The sequence below is a fragment of the Rhinolophus hipposideros genome (genome assembly GCF_964194185.1).
Source record: "Rhinolophus hipposideros genome assembly, chromosome: 22".
Lineage (NCBI taxonomy): Eukaryota > Metazoa > Chordata > Mammalia > Chiroptera > Rhinolophidae > Rhinolophus > Rhinolophus hipposideros.
Genome location: NC_138068.1, coordinates 3090097 through 3109703, shown reverse-complemented (window position 1 = coordinate 3109703; position 19607 = coordinate 3090097). Strand labels below are relative to the sequence as shown.

Here is a 19607-nt window from a genome sequence, read left to right as displayed (position 1 = left end):
CAAGCCCACTTCCCATTTTTCTTCTGCTTTCTCTAGACGAACTTTTTTTTCTTTCTTTCAATTTTCAGGAGGGGTCTGAGTAGGAAAGCCTACCAGAACCCTCTCTCCACGCTTTTAGTCCTCATTCTTTGATGGATGTTCATGCAATTTTCTCATTATTTTTCTGTCAGCATTCACAGAAACAGTGTAAACTACTTTATTTCAAAACCATTATGTTAGTTTACTCCATGGTAATTTGAGCTGTGTATTCTTTTTCTGATTTGAATTTAGTAATAACATATTTTTAAACAGAAGTCGAGAAGATTTCCCGAATAGATTTTCAATGACAACTACTTAAGGTTCAGTACCCCCCACCCCCCTTCTTTAATCTCCTTTTATTGGGCCAGAGTTTTATGTACTGATTTAGTTATCATTTCTGGATGCATTTTAGACCCTGTGACTTAGGAGAACATTTTAAAGATGTAATCTTGTCAACATAGCTGCCTTTCATTGAAGAAAATAACCAAGTAGACAGTTACGTGGTCAGGTGCACCAGTGCCCCGACCCCACCCCTGTCCCAGACCCCCACCAGGGAAGATTCAGGAAATGACAGAAGGCAGGCAGCTCTAAAGATTACCATCTCTCCCTTTAGCAAGCTTCGAGTATTTTAAATTCTGTTCTTTCCACAACCCCCTTAGCTTGTGTGTATCATCTGTACAATTCATTTCCCACTCCATTCTCTACCCCTTCTCCAGGTGGAATTTTGTGGGTGCATGACATTGATTAAACTCTTTTCCAGATAAGAGCTAAGGGACATCTCCCAATTTCTGTCACATCATGGGTTTTCTTTCTTATATTGCTTCAGAATTGCAAAACAGACTTCTTTTATGGGTGGTGGAGTAGAAATCTTCAGGGAAGACGTAAAGATTTTTTAAATTCCTCAGAGCGTGGACTTTCTGGATGATTCTAATATGTCAATTGCTTTTTTTTTTTAAAATAGAAATCAGATTTCTTAATTAGTTTGGTAGATTTAAAAATTATTTCTGGGGCAATATCCAGCCTGATTAAATTCAGAGGAAAAGAAAGGGTGCTATTCCAAGTCTAGATGATAGTTTCTGAAGTTGAAACAGCCCGTCCTTCCAGTTCCACATCATTAAAGGTAGAATTTCTAAAGCTGAGGTGAGGACAAAAGAGTGGCTTCACAGAATTCGGTAAGAATGTGGTCCATCTCTTGCTGCTATTACTCGTTCCCCTTTGTTACACGCCTCTCAACTTCCAAGGTACAAGTGACCTTGAGGTTCAAGTCTTCGTGACCTCTTCATAGCAGGGAGAGTCTTTATTCTCTGCTTTTGGTCTGAAAGAACTCATGACTGTCCCCCTTTATTTCCTGTCAGGACCCATAGAAACCACGTAGAGGCTTTTGCTCAAAAAACACTACTTGAGTCGCATTGCCAACAGGTTTGCAGTGACAGAAGCACTCTCACTTTTGAGATGGAAATCTTGAGAAAAGATGAAGCCAAGTTTGAAAGTATTCCAATTATAGCATCGTCCACCCAGCCGAGCTTCTGTCCTTATTAAGAAAAACACATTTATAAAGTAAGTCTGAAAGCATACATTCTTGAGTAAGTTTGGGTATGAAAAGTTTCTAAAGAGAATTTTGGGGCCGCTTTTATTCCTTTTCCCTTTATACCAGTCCCCTTTTGCTACTGGCTAGTATTTAAGAAACACTATTGAATTCTTTACCTGTACACGATTTTACATTACTGAAATATTTGAACTGGCTCTTCCACTAACATTGTTTAGAAGAAATATCTGAGTGGGAGAGAGCTTTCAGCTTTTCAAACACTTGCCTTCGTTCAAAAAAGCAGACAGGACTGCAATGCCAGGTGTTCTGAAGTAAGGGGAAAAAAAGCCCAAGTCCCACACGAGATAAACTATCTAAACATGTTATAAAAAGAGAAAAGTGTTCGTTCATCCTCTTTTCCTGGTTTTCTTGTCAAATTATGCTTCAGTAATCTGTAATTCAGGTTTGAGGGAAGGTCTAGACTCTCCGTGAGCAGTTATCTTTTCACAGACATTGGACTCAGAATGTTTTCTTTCCCAAGGTGATGGGAAAAACTGAAATTGATGAGGCCAACTCCAGTATTTTCTTTCCTGTCTTTGGTTCTCTTCTGACATGTGTCTATTTCTCCCCTTCTCAGGATTAATGAAAGAGAAAAAGAAAAATCTTTCTTCCCAGTGATTATCATTGAAATGGATCAATTTCTTCTTTTTAAGGATGCAAATCTTGAGGAAAAATGAGCTCCCTCAAATACCTCAATTATATTTCGAGAAGAAGTCTGGCTTTTCCAGACTCATTTAGTAATTAGAAACATTGAAAATAATAATTCAAAGAATAGGTACTCTTGACTTCAATCCTGGCATTATGGATTTTAAATGGTATTTTCATTGATTGTTTGTTTTTTTTTCCTTCACCTCAGGTCTGCTTTTGCTCTCTAAATTTTAGATACTTGCTTATCGTGTGGGCACACACTTTTAACTTAAGGATTTATTTTAAACACGACTTTCCACTAAATATCTTTCAGGGGAAAAAATATCTGAGAGAGGAATCTTAAATTGATCACCTTTCATCAAAGAAATAGACAATAAATGAGTACCGCTAAGAAAAGTAGTTTCTGAAATAAAACCTATGATTACTTAGAAGAGACAAACTTTCAGAAAATTGCATCAGGAGGGAGAAATACTCTGGTTTGTAGTTAGACTTTGATACATGTATTTTTCTATCCCTCCGATGGGACCTTCAACTACTTTCTGAAGAAATGTGTTGCGGCTTCTTAGTCATCATATTGGTTCTCCTTGGACGGTTTTGTGAGATGACATTTAAGGCTTACTCAGGCCGGTCACTTCTGACTCTCGAGCCAGATTACCTTGTGGTATGATTCATAACTCATCTCCCTGTGGCATTTGCCACAATACTAATCATTGTATAATTATGTCCTAATTTTCGTCTCTTCAGCTGGGTGTACACTGTAACAACTTGGTAGAATTGAGCTTCTTAAATCGTTAACAATAAACCCGTACTTAATTCCAGGGTGAGGGAGGCACTTCTGTTCTTTCTTCTTGTCTCATTTACTTTCTTTCTCACCAGAATCTTTTCTTTTGAATTCTGTGTATAACTAAGCTTTTAAGTGACTGAAGTTATTTTAACGGGGTTTCTTTTTTTTCACTAACACAGTTTAGGGGAAATTCCTCGGGGGATAACTTGATCAAAGCAGCTGTCTTTCATTGAAAAAAAAAAAAGAAAGGTAAAGAGAACTTTTCTGACAGGTGCTTTCTGAGATAAAAGGTTTACCTAGTCGTGTTGAAGAGGTAGAATCGCTAAATATTATGTGAGGATGGTGATGCAGTTCTCTGAAAGTAAGTAAATTAGAATTATTTTCTCTCTTTTTGGCCTTTAAACTTCTGTTAGTCTGTTATGAGTGGACTGGGAGAGGTGGCGCTGAGGTGGCTACCTTGCTATTGCTCCTGCTCTGCTCTCTGTCACAATCACAAATCACCGCAAAATGTTTTCCTGAGAGAAACAAAATGGCAGCATGAACTCCAACGTTCCCTCATCCACGAACTCCCTCCCTGCTCCTCTGACTACAGCTAATGGCTCTGTTCCATTATTTTTCCTGTCAGAATTAATGGGGAGATATTCTTTTCCTAAAGCCATTAGTTAAGTAATATTGCTTACAGAATTGCTGAAACAGGATAACACCTCCTTCTCCAGGGTGTAAATCTTAAGAAATGATGAGGCAATATAAACACATCAATTATATTCCAAAGCCTGAGCTTCTTTTCTCTACAATTTTCATTGAGAGTTAAGAAAGTTTGAAAGTAATGATCCATAAAGTAGGTTCTCTTGATTCAATTTTGGCACTAAATAATTCAAAGAACAGGAGCAATTTTTTTGTTCTTCGTTGAGTTACTCTGCTTCCCCACAATTTGTCCTCTCTTTATTTTAGGGCATTCTCTTATTGTCGGAGCATGATTAAAGTTTCAACTTACTAAAAGATTTTAAGCATACTTTCCCACTAAATATGTTTTTTTTTTTGGAGAAAATGGTAAGTGAAGTGTTCTCAGACTGATTGCCTTTCATTAGAGAAAGAGAAGAGAAATGTGAACCATACAGAAAAGTGGTTTCTGAGAAAAGAGATTGGAAAATGATTACTCAGAAGAGGCAAAATTTCAGAAAAAAAATTATGATAGTACAGAAATACTTCAGATTTGGCTAGAAATGGAAAAATATATCTTTTCCTTCCTTTGGTGAGTCTCCCAACTTTTTCTCTGCCTGAGAAATGAAACGTTTTTTTATGAGAATGTGAGGATTTATCTGCCGCTCTCAGTAGTGCGCTCTAACTTGGCCTGAACAGTGCCTGCTTGGGCATATTCTGGGACTTTTCCTCATTATTTTCGGTCTTAATTTTAGAGTCAATGTCATTATTTGTCTCTTATTTTTCTTTCAAACCAATAAAGCCACACCGTGCTTGTTGCAATAAAGAAAGCAACATCGATATGTCCAAGGAAATGACCATTTGCAGCGTTGTGGTCCCCTGAGGCTGCCAGGGTTAGTTTGGTATTGTCTTCCACAACTTCCTACATGTACATACAAATATGGACGGACGCTTTATTATTTTTTTTACACAAATAGATCATATCATACATACATGGCAACCTACAACTCTTTTCTTCTTAATATATCTTGTATATAACTCTAGGCCTATTTTATAACTAGATAGGCACATGGTTTTAATAATGGTATAAAGTCCCACAGTATAGCTGTACCATCATTTATTTCTCCAACCCTCCCCCTGTTGACGGATATGCACGTTGACTGCTATTGGTTTTCCTACTACAGCGATTGCTGCAGGAGTCATTCTTGCCCGATTTCCTGAAGAGCAGTTGCTGGATGCAGGCACGTTTTATAATTATGTATTCCTTTTATAAGATGCTACCAAATTCCTTTACAAATGCAGAGTTAGTCTCCTATAAATATTGTTAACAGTATTTCTTTTTTTAAAAAGAAACTTTGTTTCAGCCCAAGAGCAGAGCCTGGGTGAAGCCTAAAATCTCCCCTGTGTCGTCATCTTCTTAACTAACCAGGGGTCACCACCAATTGGCCTCTCTCCAGCCACATTCAGGCCACAGACACGCTGGTTAGCACAGTGTTGCTGTCTGAAAATTAATTCTTTATCAGGGTTTAAAAACACGTGGAATTCAGATATTAGGTTTTTCTTGGAAAAGGGACAGTTGTGGTAAACTGAACCCTCTTCCCTCCCAGTCTCAGTTGGCAGGAGGTGAGGGTCAGCTTCGCCCTTGAGCTTAACATACCCTCCATCGACAGCAGTCTCCACCCAAGGAAACTTCCCTCATTTACGTTACTTGTCTGGTCCCTGCAGCATTCGACTTTGGGATTCTTGGTTTAAACCAGGGTTTCTTGACGCCAGCCCTGCAGACCTTTGGAGCTGGGCCGCTCTCTGTGGTGGGCTAGCTGTCCAGGGGCACTGTAGGATGTTGGGCGACCCCTGGCCCCCACCCATGAGAAGGCAGGAGCACCCCCTCCACCCCCCAAAAGTCAGGACAACCAAAAACATCTCTGGACGTCACACCCGGCTGAGAACCACTGGCATAAACAGATCCACAACCCATTTTCCTTGTGGATTTTGAGATCAACTTTTCTAAGTGTGTTCCTGAGCTGTTTTCATTATTTCTCTTTATTCTGTAGGCCTCTGTTTCACTTTATGAAGGAACATTGTTGAATTCTGTACACGACCAAGCTGTAAAGTCACTGAAAGGTTTAAAACCAGCCCCATTCACTGAGTTTGGAGAAAATAATCTGAGAGGAGAAAGTGATCAAAACACTTTCCTTTCATCTCAGGAACAGAGATGTAGAGACGGCCACGATTACAGGTGGTTTCTGAAGTAAAAGTGTTGCCTAATTACACACACATTAGAGGTACAATTGCTAAATACTGTGTGAAGAGGCTTGATAAGTCCCTGGAATAAAGGTAGGGTTTACCTTTGCTCACTTACTTTTCTTCAGGAGTTTCCTATGTTAGTTCATCCCAGGCCCCAGGCGAGCTAACCTCTGTCCTCCCTCTTCCCATGAGTTCTCAGAAAGTGTTCCTGAGTTGGGGAGGGGTCTCTCTGGGGCTCCCCACCTCCTCTGCCTTCTCTCTCCTTCTCCGACAGGAGTCTAATGACTTTCCTACATCTCCTCTCATCAGAATTAATAGAGAAGTATTAATTCTTTCCCTAAAGCTATTAGTTAAATCATAGTGCTCCGAAATTGCCGAAACAGAATAATTTCTCTTTCATTTTCGGGTGTAAATCTTGAGGAAAGATGAGAAGCCGTTGCGAGTATATCAGTTATGTCACAGGGAAGAGACCCACACAGATAATTTTCATTTGGCAACAAGAAACTTTTAAAGTAGTGGTAACCTAAAGTGGGTTTGCTGGGTTCAGCCTTGGGATTTAGCATTTCCAGGGGCATTCCGTTTATCATTCTTTTCTTACAAAATTTCATAATTCTATTTCGGCTCTGTATTTTAAAGTCATGCTCTTGTTGTCTGGACATGATAAAAATTTTAACTTAAAGCGAGATTTTAAACATCATTTTGCACTGTACGTGGTTAAGGTGAAGAATTTCTGTGTGGGAAGAGTTCTTGTCCTGATTGCCTGTCATCAAAGAAATAGAAAAGAGATGAAAACCACTAAGAAAAGTGGTTTCTGAAATCAAAGATTCATTTGTGATTACTCGGAGGCAAACTTTCAAAAGATTGTATTAGGATAGTACAAAAATACCCGAGGCTGTACTCGATAAATATATTTTTCTGGTCCTCTCTCGAGTCTCCCTCTGCCTGTGGAACTAAGAGTCTGAGGCTGCTTCTCACCGCTTACCGTCTACTGACTCCTGATCATTTTCTGGTTGAAATCGACATGCCCCAGCCTCTGCCAGGGAGAAATAAAGCCTCTTTCTTCCATCGCTTTCAGCCATGTTGTGTTGTTGTTCTTTCAGAGGTTTTAATAAACAAAATTGTAATAGAATTGCAGAAACAAATGAATTTACTCTCAAAAATTTTTAGAACAATATCTGGCAAGCAATAGAAACTTAATATATATATATATGTAACATATATATTATATATAACATATAATATATATAATTAAATAAATATATAAATTATATATAAATATAATATATAAAAATATATATAAATAAATATATAAATTAAATAAAAATATAACATAATTAATATAATAATATATATTAATATATATAATTATATGAATGAATGTTTCAGATTTATTAGAGAGAAAACCAGCCAAAGCAGGTGCAGGTCAGAATGATTTTATAGTATGGATGGTTTTACTCTTTTCCATAGAGGTAGGTGGGCTCAGGGTCCTGTTTCACTATCTCGTAGCACTCTCCACTTTTTTTTTCCATAGTATTTACCACATTTGCTTGGTGAGGTTTTTTGTGTAATTGTTTGCTGACTGAATTTCTTCCCCATTAGATGGTAATTTCCATGAGGGTGTCTGCCTCATCTGCCACTGGATAAATGACCTGGGTTCAGCACGGTTCCTACCACACAGCAGTAGTTGTGCGCAATTCTCAGTGCATATAGGCTCAATAAATGTTTAGGTTCAATAAGAGGGGTTCACAAACACAGACTCAACAAAATGGGCTCCACAGACTTTTGAATAAATGAGCAAAAGTCACTGCCCACGTAGTGATTACTTTCAGAGTTCTTTTAGAACGCTTTCAGAGTTCTGCTCCGCTTTCCTTAAGTACTTGCAGATTATACTTGCTTTCACATTGTGCCTCCTTCAGTGGCAAAGATGTTTCTAAACAATTTAATCACAGATCGATTAGTAGTTTAAGAGATTACACCCGCATTCTGGTTTACACTGGTAGCTTACTTCGAAGGCCAAGGTAGTAGGCTCATTTTTATCCCTTCCTTATAATTCAGAGATTTTGGACTCCAAATTCATGGAGTTTTTGGCATATGGGGGCAACTGAAAAAAATGTATCAAACTACTTACATTTTCAGATAAGGTTATTAGGGTAATATGTTTATTAGCACTTTCATAAGGCCTAGGAATTAGGCAGCCGGGAGAAGGTTTGCCATCAGAGGTGTCTACAGCCATGCTGTAAGTTTCATCAGGTTGTTTCTTCATCCCATTTTCTTTCTAATTATTTTACAGTTTTCCTGTAGTCTTTTCAAGACGGCTAAATTGAAATTTGCTACAACACTTTAAGCAGTCTCTTCCTCTCTCAACGTAGCTGGGCAATTATTTCTGAGGAAAATTATTAAAAACGCAGTCTTTAATTGGGGAGAAGCAGAAGAGCACACAGAGCTCTGATGAGCGATGGTTTTTCTAATAAGATTCCCATAATTGTGTGACAGTGGTGGAATTTCTGTAGATTGCATTAAGAGGGCAGAATCCGAAATTTCTGAAGTGACTCATATAGTGACGCTGAAACCTAAACAGGATCACATTCTGTGCCTTCATGTTTGGCCAGGGCAACTTCTTACTTTTTGAAAAGGGCCATTCATTTAAAAGCAAGTTAGCCCCCCCTTCCTCAACAATGCAAATGCGTTTAACACACTTTGGTGACACTATTGGGACATTTTTCACAATTAGTAAAGATAACTCACTTTCCTCTGTAGACTGCAGGTCAAAAGCAAATTAAATCAATGGATTTGCTTCCCTCACTTTCTCAGATGAGTCAGAAGTTATTGGTCAAATGTGCACATGGCCTTTCCACTAAGCTTAAAAACCCAAACAACCTGCTGAGAAGACATTTGGCCAATCTGATTATTTTCTCTATACTAATTGGTTTTACTTCTTCATTGAATTGAATGAATTGCCCAGTTGTTTTGTCCCTTTGGGGACACAGCTTAATCCACTTAGAGTGAGGTACTTGTGCTTGGTGAACTGTCAGGCTGTAGAAACGTTTATAACCATTATTATCTTTTGGTGATTTTCCCTGGGTGAGAATGAAAATGTCTTGAATTCATCCATTGTCATCCATTTTACTTCCACTACCTTAGCCAAGCCACCCCATCTGGCCCCCACACTACCCTGGTGATCTTGTGACTGCTTTTTCTGCCTCCACTCCTCTCTCCTACTATCTGCTCCAGATAGTAGCAACAAGCATCTTTAAAAGATGCGGAGCCCTGCTGGACAAACTGATTCTTCACAATGAGTGTAGACTAAAATCTAGATCCCTTTCCATCAGCTGCCTGCACCCTGCAGACCTGAGCCCCTGGTGTCTTTCCCACCTTCATTTTGCCTTCTGCACTGCTCATCATCCTCATTCCACGATGGTCTACCATTGGATCCTCAACTCCCCAAACTCCTTCCCACCTCAGGACCGCTACTTCTCTTCTTCTTTTGTCTGGAATGGCCTTCGTGGGCTTGTCTTTCTCATTCTGAAGATCTAATTAAAGCTGTCACTATTTCAGAGAGGCTTTCCTCAATTATGTAAAAACAGTCACCCCTGCTTACTCTCTGTAATGTGCCCCCATTTAGTGTTACTCTCTCTAATACCCCCTGCTCATCATGACTCGCTGTAATACTCGCCCTCCCTGTTTGTTGTCACCCTCGGTCATAGCCTCCTGTTCCTCGTTACTCTCCGTAATACCCCATTTATCTTTACTGCCTGTGATAGTCCCACCTGACGTTTATTTCCTCATGACCTCTGTCACAACCTGAAATGATCTCATCTATCAGTTTGCTTGTCTTTGCTTCTCTCCCCTCAGTGGAACAGAAGCTCGTGAGGGCCAGAGCACCTTTGTCTGGGTCTCCGATTCCTCAAGGTTGAGCATGGTGTCTGGTTTATGGAAGGGGTCCTGGACATATTTGTTGAGCAAACGAGTGGAAGACCAAAAGCCTGGTTCTGTGTCACTGGACGACCAGGCAGGTGCTCGTCAAGACTGTATGACAGAAAAATCGCTGCTTACTTTCTCAAACTGTCACACTTTTCTGTAGACTTTCAAAGATGATTTGCTCAGGATTAGTGCACTTGATAATCTAGTAACGTGCCCCTTGAGATAGAAGAAGTGGGGTTCAAGATGGAGGACAGAACACACTCATTGACCTCTACTTTCCTCTAAAAATCCAGAAGTTAGTAAAGAAATGTGTCTGTGATACACAGGCCCACAAGGACGTGGTGACAGGAGAGGAAATGATGCCATACTGTCAGTTGCAGAAGCTGACAGTAACCAATGTAGCAGACCCAAAAGAACGTAATCCTGATTTAACAGTGGGAACATCCCTAAAAACTCAGAAATTTGTCGTACCAGGCGGGGCTGAACACAGGATGTTTGGTTGAAAGTCTAAGCAGCAGTCAGAGCCCCCAAATCTGCACTCTAACCCTACTTCTCACAGTGTGGTCGCTTCCCTGCAGACTATTAGGTCTTAGTCTCTGGAGCACATACAAAATGCTGGGGGACACTGGGCAGTTCGTTTAGCAGAGAGCGAGATGGCTATATTGAAAACAGAGGGTTTAACCAAGTGGGTAACACTGCTTATCGAGCCCCCTGACTCTTATCCCCAGTTGTGACTCCAGGAAGCTGGCAGCCTGGCGTGTACTTTCCAGGAGGAGGTTGAAGGGTTCTCATGTAGGAGCTGACCTATCCGTGGGGAAGAGCTAAAGGGAAGGACTTCAGGGTCCACTTACACAGGGCAACCCGATAGCCATGCAGGGTGGCCCATGGTTGACGACTTGTACTTGTAAAGAGCTCTCCCACAGCTTTTTCGTGCCTATTTCTTAAACCAGGGCAGATAGTTAAGATCGCTGAGTATCTCAAGAAAGCCTCCAATGCGAAAGAAAAAAAGAAAAACCAAACAAAAACAAAGGAACTTGCAAGAAGGAGACACGATGTAGGGAGAGACAAACTTCTGCAATCACAACAAATCATTACTGATCCTGACAGAGATTTAAGAGGAGATGTTGGAGCCATGAAATAATAGCAGGATACTCTAAAGAAGGAATAATAGTGATTAATCATAGTAATGGTGGCCTCTTAGAAATAAAAACATAACAGCAGAAATAGACACTTAGGAGTTGGGATACAAAAGTGAAAGAATTCTCCCAAAAGTGAAATAAAAAGACAAAGAAATAGAAAATAGGAGAGAAAAGATTGAAAAGAACAGAGGATTAGACCAGGAGTTCCAATAACCTAATAGAAAGAGAGAGAAGACAAAACATAAGAGGAAAAACATCAAAGAAATATCATATTTTCCTAAGTCTGAAGGACAATTCAGATCAGAAGGGCGCACTGAGTGCCCAGACATTGAATGGAAATAGGCCCAGGACCTTGGTGGTCCTGGGACAAACAGGAGCCTAGGAATTTTCAGAGAGGAACACAGAAAGGATGATGAATCATACATCGTGTTCGCTCCAGACTTCCCAACAACTAGAACTCAGCAGAGTGGCATCTTCCTTTCTGAAGGAAAATAAATTCCAGTTCAGAACGTTCTACTCGGACAAGTAGCCAATTAAAGTCTAAACAATTTTATTTCACACACTGTTTTTCATGAAACTACTGGAAGTTTCACATTAGGAAGGCAAGGGAGTAAACCAAGGAAAAAGAAGTGTGAGGGTCCAGGAACCATCCCGGAGAAAAGAATTGCCAGGATGGGGTGATGGGGGTGGAGGAGGTTCAGTACACAGCCTCACAATGGGTCCTGGGCGCAGGCCAGAAATTTTCACGCAGGATTTTTCTAAGGACATGAAATGAAACCTTAGACAATTGGGAAGGAGGTTGGGGGATGATTTTAGTAATAACTCCATGGAAAACTAAGCAAGAGAAAAAAGGAAAGTAATTATTAACTCCAGGGAAAACCGTGTTGGCAAGAAAAGCACTGCAATTATAGCACGTGGCTCAGTGGTGAAAAGCATGTTCCTGAACCTAAAAATGTAAACACAGAATATTCTAAACAAAACTACGACATCATGGTCATACAACTGTTGAGAAGATAGAAGGGTGAATAGTGTGTATACACATGAGCAATGAAGGTTATCCTAAAGGGCTCATCCTAAACCCTCCTCTCCCCTATGAGAAGTCCTAGGCTATCCTTCAAAGTGGAAAAAAAATAAATCAAAGCGTCATTCTATAAACATGTTACTAGGAGGGAAGAAGATAAATGTTAAAAGACTCAAAAGTGGGAAAAGATGAGTGCGTGGGCAGATGTAGCTTTTTTTTCTTCTTTTTTTAATAAGTAGAAAGGTTTGACTTTTTAAAACTTTGTGCATATGTAACTTTAACAAAAATAAAAGCTGATTTAAAAGTGGGTCTAATGCTTTTCTCTGGTGACACAGCCATTCTAGAAAGTTTTTCTGATCTCTCACAATGGATCTACCCTCTCTGAAATTCTGTGGTCCTTTTGACCTGCCTCCCAGGCCAATATGATAAAATAGAGGCAAGAGTAAGGGTGGGGTGGGGTGGGGCGGGGGTGAAGGAAAAGTAGCTGTTCCCTCCGAAGAGAGAAGCAGTTTTATGGATGTTGTGAACGTCACACCTTTGCCCCTCCTTTCCTCACACCAAATCAAATAGTAACCAGCACAAAACAACAGCAACACAAAACCAGCCTTATGTCCCAGTGCTCAATTCTCTGATGGCAACTGAGAAGTCACATGTGGTACAGGGGGATATTTCTACTCGCCACCCCTTGTTGAATTCAAGCCAATCTAAAATGCCAGGAAGATGACTCCGATGAAAAGGAGGCACATGGAATATTTTAAAACATATTTAGGGGTTTTTCTGTCTTTGGCAATTGGTTTTGCCACTTCTTTCCTCAGCAGAAGTGAAGACATTTTTCTTGACAGGGTGAACTGGTTCAAGGTAAATCGATTTCCCGTAGGCATCTTATGTGATGAGGGCTAATGAGCTTAGAGCTAGTCATGAAGATGCAGATAAACCCCTAGGAAATTACTATCTGGAGATTTTATGTCAGATGTATACAAATATGCCTTCCCCTTTTTAGGTCTAAATCTGCAAGGGGAGACATCCTATGCCACTTCAGAATTGCCTCTTGGTTGTGGGAACAAAGAGAAGGAAGAGGAGGAGAGCAGACCAACCTCAAGAAGCATCTCTCCCAGCACAAGTTCAAGGACTGTCAGGGAAACAGACACACTGACCGCAAAGGTGGGAGTTTTGATTTCGGACTGTGTCTGCCTATCTATTGTCTGGATTTATGGCTTTCCTTTCCTTGTTGTTGGTGTTCGCTGTGGCAAAACTTGCTCAGACCCCGTACTGAAGGTTCCCGGCCCATGAGGCAAACACAGGCCTGCAAACCTTGTGTACCTGAAGAATGAGATGACCCTGACAGTTTGTTAAAAATGATCATGTCATTAATTGTTTACATTACATGTTATTAATTCATCCCTGAACAGAGTCGAAATGCTGTCACTCTCTAGGTGCCCCTGCCACATGACATCACTGCCAGCCAGACTGGGGAGGGGGACAAAGCGTGGAAAAACACGAAAATGCTGACTCACACTTTGAAAAAGTCTCATCTGGAAAACTTGAAATACACGGTGCTACAAAGCAGCTCACCCACCCCATGAGCTGTTGCGATTTAAAATTGGATTCTGAGGACTGACTGGATAATTGAGGGCTCTGAGATTTCACAAAGCCAGACAAAAACACACAGCACCCCATCAACCTGTTCTGTGTCAACAGGGAACTTTCCTCACGTTAATGCACCCATTCGTTATGAATGGAAACTTATTGAGAATATGACATTGGAGTTCATGGTTGGTAAAAACTCGTTAAGAACCCGACACCTTGTTTTCATGGAGGACCTCGTTTCTGACCACAAGTGGTTTGGTACCAATGAACCTTTTTCCTCCCCATTTATTTTCCTTTGCACTTTGTTGCAGGATCTTTCTCCCTCTGCTGATGCCCGGGGTGGTGACTGTTGTCCTCAGAACTCCGCTGTCGGGTCCGTGTCATCTCTGCCGTCTGACTCCTGTGTGGCCGTGGCTGGCAACAGCCTTCTCTCCTGTGGCAAAGATCTTGACATGGGATTGCTTGAGACACAGCTGCCACCCTCCCAGGAGCAAGTCTCAGCAGATCCCAGATCGTGCGTTTTCTCAGATGCCCAAGAGCCTTCTTCCTTTGCGTCCAAAGGAAACTCCCCCCGCCATGATGTTGCTACTTCTGCGGCTGCCATTTGCACTTCTCTGGGGGCGAGAGCAGGTCACACAATGCTGGGAATTCACAGTGCAGAGCCACAAGACCAGGGCCGAGCTGTAGGGGAGACCCTGACACAGAGCTCCCCAGACAGAAAAGCAATAGCACACGGCATATCCCTGTCACTCTTGCCAAGAAAACCTTCACCTGGGCAAGGACTATCCAGTCCAGTTCCACTGAGGCCACCTGGAAAATCTTATCTTGAAATACCAGCTTCAGGACCAAGTTCAACTAGTTCACACCCAGAGGAAGGGAGATACAAGACACTTTTTCCTTCTGGGGGGCAATATGAGTGTGGGGAAATGCTCGTCCCCTGCCCTTCTCTAGGAAATGACAGTGACAAATGTCAAGTATCTGGATTAATTGCCCTGAAGGGTTGTGTGGTTCCTTCTAGCCCAGGGCAGCCCACAGAAATCCCAGAAGCCCCTTCGAAAACTATCAAGAAGAGGAGTTTGGAAGGAATGAGAAAGCAGACTCGAGTAGAGCTCAGTGACACTAGCAGTGATGATGAAGACCGACTAGTCATAGAAATATGAGGCTCTCAGAGAAAGATGGCATCTGCAGTCAGCGACTGTTGGTGTTTCACATAAACATTGTCAAGCTGGTAGGAGACCTGAACTCTCTTCATGAAGCACCTAAAGATTAAGAAGCCATTTTGGGTTCTTTCTAAGACATCCTCAACCAACCCCAACCCCCCAAGTCAGCCTCACCCTTCCCCAGATGCCCTGGGGTACATCCCACTGGTGTTCGTGTGGTGCCAGGCAGGCCAAAGGTGGCAGTGAAGCCATCTGAGAATGTTCAACACGCACTGGCTGTGGCTTGGCTCCCCGCAGCTCCCCCCCAGTCTCATTCTGTAAAATGGCATTAACAAGGGAGCCACGGTCGACACATTTATCAGCAACTGAACCAACCCCACAGTCAAGGAGACTGACATCTCATTGTAGACTGAGGGTTTGTGTCACAGGTGGTAAGCCTATGTGGAATGGCTGGGATGGCTCGCGAAGAAGATGGGGAGATGGGGCTTGCAAAGGAATTGGGCGCCAACAGACTTCTGTCCATTCTGGAGACAAAATCCAGGTTCCTTCAAAAACTGAAGTTTGGTCAGAACAATTCTCCTCCTTAGTGAAAGTTGTAAATACACTTCAAAATGTCTATGACCTGGTGAAATGCTGATTATCTTTAAATGTTGCACAAATGGTCAATGCTTGTGTATGATCCAGTGACACAGCATGTACTGCTCTCGTGCCCGGTGCCTTTTCTGTTGAGACCTCTGAAGCCCTCGGTTTTTCCAGCTCTTGCAAAGGAACGTTGTGTTAAAAGTTAATAGAACAGTCTCTCTAATGAGTCATTTTTTTTGAGGGGGAAAAATTCACTTATTTTCCTGTGATTCTCTCTGTCATATTGTGCTCTGAGCAATTTCAATTAGAGGGTTACATTTTAGTAATCTCTGCAGCTTAAATTGATGCCTGCTCATCGTGACGGGAGCCTTTTAGATTTCCTCGAGAAGCTTCAAGGATACAAAACTAATTGGAGTTTTGATGCTGTTTTACATCTCAGTAATTTTATTTTGGGGGCTTGGTGTTACTTTGCTGTCAAATTAAATCAGCCTCTGTATTGTGCAAGTCAGAACAGCACAGATACAATCCCCCAGCATTCCAAGCCAGCGGGCCCCGTGCAGAACAAAATAGCTGCTCCTACGTCAGCTAACTCAGAGAGCGAAGGCTCACGTGGACTGCATTCCTCTCCTTCTCCTTCAACTTAGAGATTTCCACTGCTGCATTTCAATAAGATTTTATACTTGTTTTTGGTATGATTTTGTACAACTCGAAATTTATAGCCAGCTGAGCACTTTTGGCTGAACTTTGATGTAACAACATGCATATGACATCTTGTACTTCTAAGGCAGCGATGCCCAACATGTCCCTTGTACGAATATACTTTAACACGTCCTTGCCTGTGACCACGGATGGTCAAGTTTCAAGTATGTCCATATGAAATTTCCAAATTTCGGGTTGTTCGTCAAACACCTCAAGGAGGGATCAGCTTCCCCTGGTGACTGAGCATGTATCTGTGGTCATTTCACATGAGCTCGTAAATATCCACATGACTTCGTAAGACAAACATAAGAAGGGAGCGAAAAGGGATGGTAGGTGTGCACGTTGTGCACTTTTTGAACCAAACAATGGTGATGTGGTGATTGCCGACCCTTTGACTTGCCCGTGACACCTGGATAAGAGAGGCTGGCTAGGAAAGTGCTCTGAGTCCTGGAGGGAGACAGAGAAGGTCTGACTTTGTTCGTAACCAGCTGGGAAATCTCGGTGAGGGCATACACTGTCTCTGTGCCTTGGTTTTCCCAACTGAGAATGAGAGGGTTGGATAAGACGAGCTGAATGTCTCTCCAGGCTCAATCCTAAATCCTGAGGGTGGATGAGCAGCCCTCTCCTTTACATACATAAGGGCTTGGTGGCTTGGAGGGGGTCTCCATGGGAAGGGGCCCATCCCCAAGAAGTGTGGGTGGGGAACTGAAGTAAAAACACGTGTAGCCAATTATTGCCAGGAGGAATGTGAGCTCAGAGATACTCCGTTTAATTTTTTCCCCAGCATTCCAGATGTGGGAGTGCAGTCATCCAGTTTACAAGTGTTGGTTCATAATTCAGAAATTAAAAGCAAAAACAGAACACGACTGAGTGAATGGAAGACATGTCTGTAGGCTGAATTGTCTGGGGGGGCCCTGGTCGGGGGAGAAAACAATCTTCCAGATTCTTCCTTCTGGGTGGCTGCTGAGCTGTCAACCGGATGACTGGACCTAAGTCAGCAAGTCATAGCTCCAAATAGCACTGACTCCAGGATGGTGGTGGAAGCGCTTTCCTTCTATGAACCACCATAGCTGGCCGCTACATTCCAACCTAGTTTAAATATAGAAGAATGTTGAGTTCACCTCTAACTCCTTGTGTCTCTCTTACAAAGGTGAGCAGGTTGGCAAACTATCTTGTTTCAGCTGGTCATTTAGCTGGTGGGTGCCAATGTTTACAAGTGTTCCTTACTTTATATCACCATGGATTTATGAAAAGCTATATTTTAGTGGCTTAAAAAAAGCAAAAAATGTATTTTGAATGACCCTAGAGGAACTGGCTATTAAAAATCATCCTAAGGTAAATATTTTTTTGTTTTTTAGTGAAGAATCCTTTTATAAAGCAACAAACCATCTCTGACTTTTATAAATCTTGATTTCCTATGGGTTTTCTTAAAGTGGAATGCAATTACAGGATACATTTTAAGGATAACATCGGTGACCTATAACCCAGTCTGGGTTACTGAAAATAAGATTTTGGTATTGTCAATTGATGACTGCTGCAGTTTTCTACTCTACAACTGTGTACTGTGTAATGGTTAAGGGAAAACAAATCTATTTTAGAACAGGGCAAACTAGAGTTTAAAGATCAGGGCTCCTCCCCTTTCCCCCAGTGCTGTTAATTTTATTGCACCTTCAGGTAAGGGTCTTAACCACTGGTGCCTCAGCTATTCCATAGAGAATAGTTCCACGGATGCTGGCGTGAACTAATACAAGGGGTATGTTGAATCCTTTGCTGTTCTCTCCGGTCAAGGTATGCAAATGCCAGGACTCATGTTTATCTCTCCCTCTGTACCTACACCTGGCCAGATCTCACTTGTTAGACATGCATGTTGGAAAGAGGTTCGTGTGACTCGTGGCAACCTGTACTGTTAGGGGACTCTTAAAGTCATGTGGTTTTTGGTGGACAGCCTGAAACCTCCTTCTTGTAAGGCATGATGGAGAACAATTCATCTGTCCTGTTGGGTATCACCTTTGAGATTCTGGATGAAGCGAATATACCTTTAATTCACAACCCAGGAGAACCTTTCATTTGCCAAGAGACTTAAAAAAAAAAAAAAAAAAAAAACAAGATGAGGAGGGGTGCCTCTGGATTCTAGTAACAACCCCGTGGATAGCTTTGTGGGTAACTGGGGGCAACTTAAATTTTCCTTCCTAAAGCTCCTCCTCTCAAGCTCAGATGGAAGGAGTATCCTTGCAAAAATGCATGGTGACCATGGTCCTTGGCATGAAGGATGAATGAATGATTTGCACCCTCCTGCCAAAAAGTTTTTCTTTGCCTTTACATTCATTACTTAGAATGATCACATTATTTCTTTTCCCCCCAGCATAGAAATTTGCATTTTGCACAAAAGTTTCCTGGTGCAGCAGATTTTTATAGTTATGGAAACTGTCATCATTATCGGAATGTCGGCTGCTCTGCTCCCCAGACATAATTTAATATGGTGAGGCGTACGTGGTCCTGCTGGCACTGTGGCGATTGGACTTCTCCCACCACAGTACACAGGACTCGTGTACTTTTGCTCACTTCAGTTATGATTCCCAAAGTTCTTGTGAGGAAGACTCTCTGGCTTTCGAAACACTACAGTTCTCAATACTTAAGCACAATTAGTTGTCCTTATCTTTCAGAACTCATTTAAATATAGATGTCAGGACCCAGCAAATCTTGCCTGCTGGATTTGTACCCTGTACCATTCTTTTTACCCATGCTTTGTAGTTACGAGGGAATATACATAATTTGGTCTGAAGAAGAACAGGGACATTTGAGAATATTGCTTCACCATTGGAAGGAAAGGAGTCAGGGAAAATAGCAAGTCTCTGTCACTTGGAGCTAGGGGATGACTCAGTATCTTAGGGATGCAGTCAACTCTTCAGAATTTACTCGTCTGTGGATTGTTCATAATCAGTGAAGCAACTGCCTTCTTGGTTATTTGTGGAAACTTATTTTCTTCTTTACATGGTTAAATTATTTTGTTTTGATAAAAATAAAATGGAATATGAAAATGTCTTGTGTGATTTGTTGACATGTTAGCCAAAACGACCACAAGCACTATCCTGTATGAATTGGATATCTGACGATTCCCAAGTACTTTACCAGACAGCCTATCCGCCATATTGGTATCTCACTCTGCTCAACAAAAGGATTGGGCAAATGATCACATTTTCTTTTCCTGTTTCCTTTTCCCACACGTCTCGTTTGTTATTGTCTGCCATATTTTAGAGTGCATAACTTAGAAATGTAGCTAAACTTTGAAGCCACATGAGGGCACTATCCACAGTGCAATAATCCCAAACTTTCTCCCTTAGAATTGGTATTTTTTGGGTATTTAATATTATTCATTAACAGAGAAAAGCATCTTTCATTCAAAACAATACCTCCTTATGAAGCTAATTCATGTACTCTTTGCAACGATAAGTGGACTTCTTTTACATACCAGCAAAATATTATTCTTCTATGTCTATACCCCTTGAAGCCACTTGAAGTCAGTGCAGACACAATACATTGGAAGAAAAGGTGGGAATGG

General features: G+C 41.4%; 1 protein-coding gene across 4 annotated transcripts in view; it reads left to right on the top strand.

The window, feature by feature from the left end:
• Window positions 1-19078, top strand: part of ZNF831 (zinc finger protein 831) — a 103800-nt gene extending 84722 nt beyond the window's left edge. For all 4 annotated transcript variants that reach the window (XM_081033716.1, XM_081033714.1, XM_081033715.1 and 1 more), the window contains 2 exons: window positions 13021-13181; window positions 13919-19078. In XM_081033716.1, coding sequence (XP_080889842.1) covers window positions 13021-13181; window positions 13919-14767 — 1010 coding nt within the window. In that variant the 3' untranslated portion in view covers window positions 14768-19078. The remainder of the gene's footprint in view (window positions 1-13020; window positions 13182-13918) is intronic.
• Window positions 19079-19607: the final 529 nt, after the last annotated feature.